We start from the raw sequence: 8790 nt of genomic DNA on the forward strand, positions 1-8790 counted from the left end.
GCGGGGCCACTTCCGGCCGTGGGCGGGGTCTGCCCGCTGACCGGGGGGCCGCCATTACAGGCCCGTCCTCCTCCTCCTCCCGCCAGTCGGGTTATAAAGCAAGCCCGGTTGGGAGCGCAGGGAGCAGGGCTTCACAGGCCTTGCCCTGAAAGCCGGTTCCTCTGAGCGCAGCTGGCCCTGAGGGTGCTCACTGGTGTTAGAAAAATCTCCTTCCCTCACTATTAGATCAGTCCGTCTTTACAGTATGAAAGCGTATTAGCTTTGTAAATATACAGTAGTTCACGTTATGCACTGCAATGTAAGGAGGTAGTGAAATTTTACTGGAGACTTTGGTATTGTTCCTGCTTAAGTAAAACAAACCAAAGGAGAGCCCGGCCCTGGGCATAAGGCCTGTGCTGCGTGGAAGCTGAGAGCTGCCTGTGAGGGATTAAAGATCCCCCTGAACAACCAAGGTAACACCAGCATCCTAGCCTCTCCGGCATGGCTTTGAAACCCTCCCAGCGTCATAGAATCATTGAGGTTGGAAAAGACCTCTAAGATCATCGAGTCCAACTCTCGACCCAACACCACCACCCACTAAACCATGTCCTGAAGTGCCTCATCTACACGTCTTTTAAATTCCTCCAGGGATGGGGACTCCACCACTTCCCTGGGCAGCCTGTTCCAATGTTTCACCACTCTTTCAGTAAAGAAATTTTTCCTTACATCCAATCTAAACCTCCCCTGGCGCAACTTGAGGCCATTTCCTCTCGTCCTATCGCTTGTTACTTGGGAGAAGAGACCGACCCCCACCTCGCTCCAACCTCCTTTCAGGTAGTTGTGGAGAGCGATGAGGTCTCCCCTCAGCCTCCTTTTCTCCAGGCTAAACCACCCCAGTTCCCTCAGCCGCTCCTCATCAGACTTGTTCTCCAGACCCCTCACCAGCCTCGTTGCCCTTCTCTGGACACGCTCCAGCATCTCAACGTCCTTCTTGTAGTGAGGGGCCCAAAAATCATATACAAATATCAAATACAAAAATCATATACAAGTAACTCCAGGCAAGACCGACTCCAGGGATGTCTGGATCAACAGACAAGCAGCAAGAATGCTGCAGAAACAGGCTTCCTTTGCAAAGTTTTTCCTATGATTAGCAATCAGTAGCGTAGGTGTTAGGGATTAGTCAAATCATGTTGTACCTGAATGCTTGAAGGGTGTAAGATCCCTGTGTAAAACCACATTTGGGGTGCTCCAATTTGGACACCCCATGCGCATAAATATCTACCCTTGTAATTCTAGACTTTGCATCCCAGCCTCTCTCCTCAGTCAGCACGGGCCAGTTGCAAATTTTCATAACATGGTATGTTGCCCTCACCACTGCCGAGACGGCATTTTCCATCCTGTCACACCTCTCCCCAGCACGGCTCTTATCACAGCAGCAGGAGATGTGCTTCCTAACTTTGTGCTGAAGTCCAAGAACAGCAGAACTGCACGTAATTCTCCTGCCTATATTTTACAGGCTCATTTTCAGACCATCAAACATTGCGTTCCTTCCTCTTCATCCTCTGGGCAGGAGACGTTCCTGTTCACTTTATCTGAATCGTTCCTGCTTCGTTCGTAAACGCAGAGCACTTACTTGTTTGGAGGCCTTGTGACTTAAAAGCTGAGTTTTTTTGGACGGAGCTTGTTCTACTATGTAAAATTTGGTTAAAAATGAAACGGGATTTTTCTCCAGTTATTAAGGAACTGACAACTTCGTTCAACACATGGGGAATCCTCCGGCTTTCATTCCAGTGTTACCAAACCACTTCCAATTTACACAGGTCTGGCTTTGTTGTTGAAAACTGCCTGTTACGGTGTAGGGCAGTGGATGGGCTCTAACATGGCGCCTCCCAGGAGTACAGCCAAGCAATAAGGACCTTTATAAGACACATTTCAAGCTGTGCTGAAGTTGGACCAGAAATTATTTTGCTCCCACTCCTAATCAAGAGCAAAAAAAGGAAAAGAAGTTTTCCCTAATGTGAATTAGCCCAAGCAATCAAGCTCTCCAATTCTGAGAAAGCAACTGGTCATGTATTTTGTTTAAATGCATATTTGTGCTTTTTACAGCTTTTTTCCTTTTTCTTCTTTAATATCTCTAACTGAAAAGTTGCTTCATGCAGGGTTAAAAAACATTTGCTTTCTTAAGGAAGCAGAACCAAGTGGAACACCTGACAATTTCAAACCTTTTCCTTATCTGCCAGGATGCTTTGCTTTGGACAATGTCCAAACACACCTCTCCCACTGCCAGCTGCAGCTTTTTTCCCCCTAACTCAGCCAACAGCATCAAGCCAGCCTTAGCGTGCACTGGCTGCACCCACAGCAGTCGTGATCAGTCCCTGGGGATGGCACTTGCACCTCCCAGCACCTCCACGCGATTCCAGCGAGTGGGAAAAGGACACAAATCCCCGCTGAGGTCGGCATTGGTACGAGGCTACATACACCGCTGCCAGCCCGCATTCACTGCCTACGTGTTGCCTCTTGAGCCTACTGACGTCCCTCATGGCCACAGCAAACCAATAGTGGTGCCATCCAGGCTGCCTCAGAGCCATAAACACAATACTATGAACTGTGCTTCTCAGGGAAGCCTCTGTCCTTCTCCCTCCTGCACTGCCATCCCGTGGTCAACAGTCTGCTGGTTCAAGGGTGTTTGTGTGTCTGAAAAGCTCCCTGTTTCCCCCGGCCCTTTGAGTTACTGGGTCTGAAGAGATACATACCTCCCTCAGGCACGGCCTTTCTGCCCACATAGCTATGGATCTTGGATCTATAAATCTGAAGCAGTTTCCAGTATCACTTAATCTGTTCCTCATGAAATTCTTTGGCATTTGAATATTAGCAGTTCTTTCTCTGCACGGAAATAAACCAGAACACAGAAAAGATGCTAAATATGCCCGAGGCGCTAAAGAAGCCTTGTACAACCCGTTTTAGAGAAATACGAAGTCAGAAACATGTTGTGGTTGTGCTCCCACTTATAAAAGCGGGAAATGGGAACATTTGCTTTTAGTGAAGGATTCCACCACCAGAAAAACCCCAAGCCACCTTTTAGATGATACAGCAGCAGCATCTATGGTGGCCATGGATGGCTACTTCACTTACCAAGTCCTCAGCCCTGGGGTGCCACTGCATAACACCAGCAGCCAGAGGAAACAGCAGCCCATTGGCGAGGCATTCACACCTGCAGCAGTCCAGAACAAATGTCAAAAGAAAAAGAATTAAAGAATATTCATGCCAAGGTCTTGGGGAAAAAAAGGGCCCTCAGGAGCAACGGGCACGGGCACACATCAGGTCCTGTGGTGGAGAGAACACGGTCTCCAGATAGCCCAGTTTAGCCAGGGCAGTGCTGGCCAGGCTCTGTCCCAGCATCTGAACATCTTTGTGGCGTTATCTGCCCTGTGTTTGGGCAGGATGGGATTTTCCCATCCCTCAAACACCGTGGCCCTGGGAGCCAGCCCCCTCCCAGCGCCCCAGCCAGGGAGATGGACCTCAGCCCATGTGCTGTCACCCCGCCACAGGCAGCACCCCGGTGTCACCACCTGCTTAAGAGACACGGCCGGGAGTGCGACTCCTGCTTTTCTTCAGATGACCACCTGAGGGCAGGCTGAGGCCTCCTCTTCCAGCCTTCAGTGTTCTAAAGATAGAGAAATAAGCAGGAAAATTGGATAAAATGCAACATGATTTCATTGATTTCATTAAAGATGAATCATGCCAAACTAGCCAGCTTCTTTGTTAAGACTACCATAACTCTGGGCAAAAAAAGCGTTGAGCTAGCCCCTTTCAAATACCACTTCCCAGCTTGCAACCTAGACATTAGACAGTAATTCTCAGCAAGCCCTTCCCTGGGGTTATTTGTACGACCATCAATCAGGAAGAGACCAGAAGCCCCAGGATCTGCCACCTCTGTCATAACAAGAGAGCCGTGCGTTGCCAGCCCTGCCAGGGCGGCGGTCCCTGCACACTGCAAGGCAGCACACAGCCACGTTGGGCAGCAAAGCTATTGCATAGCATCAGACCCACCCAGAATTCAGGTGGGTCGTTCTTGCATGAAATTACAGCTAACCTTTGCCTTCAAGCCTGGTTCAGAAAGCTCTGAACTTCTCGCTAGAGTGAGTGGGTCTAAGTTTAGCAACTAAACTGAATGTTTACCACTCTGTATTGCAAACCCCAGTTCTCACGTGTCTGGTTAATATTTAAACTGCTGAGCACACCTGTCTCTAGACACGCTTTTGCAGTTTTAAGAATATGCCAACTGGGGGACAGCGTGCTAGGCTTCAGAAAGCCATGATGAGACTGTTTTCCTGGAAAAGCTGAGGTTCTCAACGAGACCAGTGGTGGGAAGAAGTATTTGCCGTCTACTGAGGAAGCACCAAGAGATGTGGAGTTGGTCGAGGCAACGCGCACAAGCTAAGATGGAACCAGCAACCGCACCCAGGTCTCCCAGTTGCTAGCAGCACTCTCAGAACAAAGTCATCCTGTCTCCATGACCACCATGATCCCAGCACGGGTCTTCCACAGCTGTTTTGTGTCCCATCCCAATACACCCCGGAGATGGAGGCAAGGGGCCTTGAGCAACCAACCCTGCAATGCTTTGGCATACGTCAACCCAACCGGCTGGGATGAGACAGCCACCCTGTTATTGCCACTTTGCATCCAGAGAGCACAGCGGGGATTTAGGCAGCCTAAGCAGACAGCTACAAGGAGCCAAAAATTGCAGGTGAAGATCAATGTAGTCCAGAGACTTGCTGTCCATATTTCCCTCGTTGCTGCTGTGGAGGAGGCAGCTGCAGCCAGTTCAGGCACCGCAGAGGGGACCAGGTCCACCAAAGAGCTCAGCTGATGACAATGACATGGTCCCATTGCTTCCATGGGGAGATGCTGCTTTACATCAGCTGAAGATGTAGCTTGCTGCCACATCAGTGATTTTCTCTCCGACTAATGACTTCGTCCTCCCATGTGTGCCAAACCCATTTATTTATAGCCCACAATTTTTTTCTCCCACCTGCCTTTGTGCTTGTTTTCCTTTCTTACAGTGTTAAGATGGGAGAAGAAAATCTTTTCCTCAGGTAAATCTCTCACTGACCTAAATGCAAATTTGTTCAAGCAAATTCAGAGAGCTTTGATCCTGTGTGAGTAAGAGGGGAAAGGGGAAGGGAGCAGACTCTGCTGCTATCGGAACGGATCTTTACTGCTGCGTAACAACTAGACAATGAAGCAAAAGCCACGGGAGTTTAAAGAGGAAGCTCAGCCAAGGGTCATCTGGCTGTCCTGGGTGCTTGTTATCAGAGCCTTGAAAAGAGGGAGGAAGGTGACATGAGCTGATTATAGCAACAACTGGAGAAGGCCGAAAGGGCTGGGGGAGCCCGTCACCGCTCCTCAGCACTCGGCATGCAGGGGTGCTTTGCTGTTGTAAAGCAAAGGGTTGGCAGAGCCTGGGCTCTGGAGCTGCTCGGACCACTAAGAGAAAATTTGTCTGTCTCAGATCCAAAGCATCTGCTAGGCAGAGAGCCAGAAAGCACCCTGTTAATTGCAGTACCATATTTTATTTACTGCCTTGTCTTTGCTGGTGATTTTAGTACTTTCACTGCTCATCCATATAGCTGAAGCGGTGAGGGGAAGGGTGACAAGGGGACAGAGACATACTGACACGAGGACATATCCTGGAGCGCCAGAGGAATACACTGCTACTCCCTGCGTGAAGCTATACAGTTCTTCAGCCATCCAAGAAAGGTGGAGGGAAGGGAGCTCATAGATGCCTACAGTTTCCAGAACTGGCCTAAAGGAGGAGAAAGATTCAGGAGTGAGAAATCCTGGCAAGCTGGATCCAGCCAGAATCCCATCAGCAGCTTTCTGGGCATCTGCAAAGTTGTCTCTGACCACTTACGTTGGTTCTAGTGTCTTAAGCCATCTTCAAATCTGTTACAGGAATGTAGACCAAACCCACCCAGCCGGTTGGGTTGACATATGCCAAAGCATTGCAGGGTTGGTTGCTCAAGGCCCCTGCCTCCATCTCCAGGGCGTATTGGGATGGGACACAAAACAGCTGTGGAAGACCCATGCTGGGGTCATGGTGGTCATGGGCGGTCATGGGTCCCCCTTCCAGTACAGGTGGCCCCAGCTCTGCTGGTCTTGCTGACCAAGGGCAGGCGTCTGCTTTCAGTCCCTGAACTTTCTCTGCTGTTGCCTGCAGGGGTGAGCGGAGTTCAGGCTTCACTGAACTCACAATTGCATCAACCCAGAACCCAAAGTGCATGGAGACTGGTACTAGGAAAACGCTAGCTGAGTTCACAGGAGTGAAGCTGAGACCTTTGGGACATGGAATTCCCCACTCATGGGGCACACGCCCAGCGTCCGCACCTGGCAGGGGCATTGCCGTACAGACCCTGGCACTGGGGCAGGCCTGGCCAGAGCGGGTAATGCTGCACAGTCCAGCACCACCCACCTAATAAACCAGAAAGGTATTATCAGCCTGAACAGTGCTAGAGGAGCATGCTTTGAGTTCTTCATCTCTCTCCATTAGGCTGCTTTCCAATCGACGATCACTGGGCTGGATCACATTTGGCCTTAACTTTTAAGCCTATAATCTTGTCAAAAGTCTTTGTCCAAAATATCCAAAGTCCAGGTTCCTCACTCTGCAGACTAGGGGAGGGCATCGGTCTGCCCCTGCTAAAGGATATCGAGTTTCCACACAAAGTATTACATGGGAAGAGCCAAAAGTGAGAAATCCTGGCAAGCTGGATCCAGCCAGAATCCCATCAGCAGCTTTCTGGGCATCTGCAAAGTTGTCTCTGACCACTTACGTTGGTTCTAGTGTCTTAAGCCATCTTCAAATCTGTTACAGGAATGTAGACCAAACCCACCCAGCCGGTTGGGTTGACATATGCCAAAGCATTGCAGGGTTGGTTGCTCAAGGCCCCTGCCTCCATCTCCAGGGCGTATTGGGATGGGACACAAAACAGCTGTGGAAGACCCATGCTGGGGTCATGGTGGTCATGGGCGGTCATGGGTCACCCTTCCAGTACAGGTGGCCCCAGCTCTGCTGGTCTTGCTGACCAAGGGCAGGCGTCTGCTTTCAGTCCCTGAACTTTCTCTGCTGTTGCCTGCAGGGGTGAGCGGAGTTCAGGCTTCACTGAACTCACAATTGCATCAACCCAGAACCCAAAGTGCATGGAGACTGGTACTAGGAAAACGCTAGCTGAGTTCACAGGAGTGAAGCTGAGACCTTTGGGACATGGAATTCCCCACTCATGGGGCACACGCCCAGCGTCCGCACCTGGCAGGGGCATTGCCGTACAGACCCTGGCACTGGGGCAGGCCTGGCCAGAGCGGGTAATGCTGCACAGTCCAGCACCACCCACCTAATAAACCAGAAAGGTATTATCAGCCTGAACAGTGCTAGAGGAGCATGCTTTGAGTTCTTCATCTCTCTCCATTAGGCTGCTTTCCAATCGATGATCACTGGGCTGGATCACATTTGGCCTTAACTTTTAAGCCTATAATCTTGTCAAAAGTCTTTGTCCAAAATATCCAAAGTCCAGGTTCCTCACTCTGCAGACTAGGGGAGGGCATCGGTCTGCCCCTGCTAAAGGATATCGAGTTTCCACGCAAAGTATTACATGGGAAGAGCCAAAAGGATCCACACTCATCCATGCTGAGAGCAGAGTGGGCAGGAGGACGTCAACCTTTCTAGAGAAACTCCTGTTGACAGCACTGAGTTTGGTCAGCACAGGCAAGCACACAACTTCTTCTAAACCTCTACGCTCCCGGTGGCCTTGCACCTCCTGAAGACCCAGGGTGGCCGTCTGCTCTCCTTTCCACACCATTCCTGCATGCATACCTACAAAAGCAGGCATCTGTTGCATTTGCTGCCTTTACATGCTGAAGGGAAAGATGCATCTGTTCGCAAAAAGTCACAGCAGCCCTGGTTCCAACCAGCATTAACTCTGTGGCATCTACCTAACCATCTCCCCTGCAGCTTCTTTCCCCTCTCTGAACAGCTTGTAGAGTTACTAAAGCCAGACCCTTCTGCAGTGAATTTAACTGCATGAGGGGACAGCAGTCCTTTGTATGTCCAAGCCCGTTTGAGGCAGACAGAACCGGAGAGGCTGTGCGGCCCACTGCCCACCACCCAAACCAGTTGCTTCCTTGCACGGATCATTTCCCCTTCCAACATCTCATCCTCAGAGAAAGAGGCACCTGGCTACTCTTCTGTGCAGTGCTAACAGGAGCTCAGCCTTTGCTGGACCTCTTGGCGCTACCATGACATTGGCGCGTGCTTGTGCTGGGACGTCTGTCTTGCCAAGACCACTAAAGGACAAGTGGGAACATTAAAGCCACAGAAATATGTAAGAACAGTGTTTTCCACTGTCCAAACAGGACAGGACAACTGGAAAAGGCTTATTGTTCAGTTTATTACCAACTCTGTTTGGCTCCATTTATTACTAACTCTATTAGACCCTATTTATTTCCAATGCCATTAGGCTCTATTCACTCGCTAGTGACTATCCCTACCCTAACTAGTATGTGCCACGCTGGGTCCAGCCCCATCACCTGCAGCCGCAGCGTTGGTGGCGCAGGAGCAGGTGGGACAACGTGGGGCTGTTGGGCTTTAGCCGTGGGGTGGCGTTGGCATGGCTGTGGCAAGGGCTGCTGCCAGCACGGGCATTGCCAGCCAGGGGTTGCAGCAGGGAGAGAGGCCAGCCCAGGGGAACAGCCCAGTCGCTGCGCCGGGCTGACACCCAGCCCTGGTGCCAAAGGTGGCAGCTGTGGCGTGGGAGGTGC

General features: G+C 50.7%; 1 protein-coding gene across 1 annotated transcript in view; it reads right to left on the reverse strand.

Moving 5' to 3' along the window:
• POC1A (POC1 centriolar protein A) overlaps positions 1-7013 on the reverse strand; it is a 70084-nt gene extending 63071 nt beyond the window's left edge. Inside the window, exons 1-2 of the mRNA XM_009274700.1 lie at positions 6870-7013; positions 5954-6193 (exon numbers count right to left, since the gene is read on the reverse strand). Of these exons, the coding sequence (XP_009272975.1) occupies positions 5954-6193; positions 6870-7013 (384 nt within the window). The remainder of the gene's footprint in view (positions 1-5953; positions 6194-6869) is intronic.
• Between the last annotated feature and the right edge of the window lie 1777 nt (positions 7014-8790).

Source organism: Aptenodytes forsteri, unplaced genomic scaffold, assembly GCF_000699145.1.
Source record: "Aptenodytes forsteri isolate BGI_AS27 unplaced genomic scaffold, ASM69914v1 Scaffold528, whole genome shotgun sequence".
Lineage (NCBI taxonomy): Eukaryota > Metazoa > Chordata > Aves > Sphenisciformes > Spheniscidae > Aptenodytes > Aptenodytes forsteri.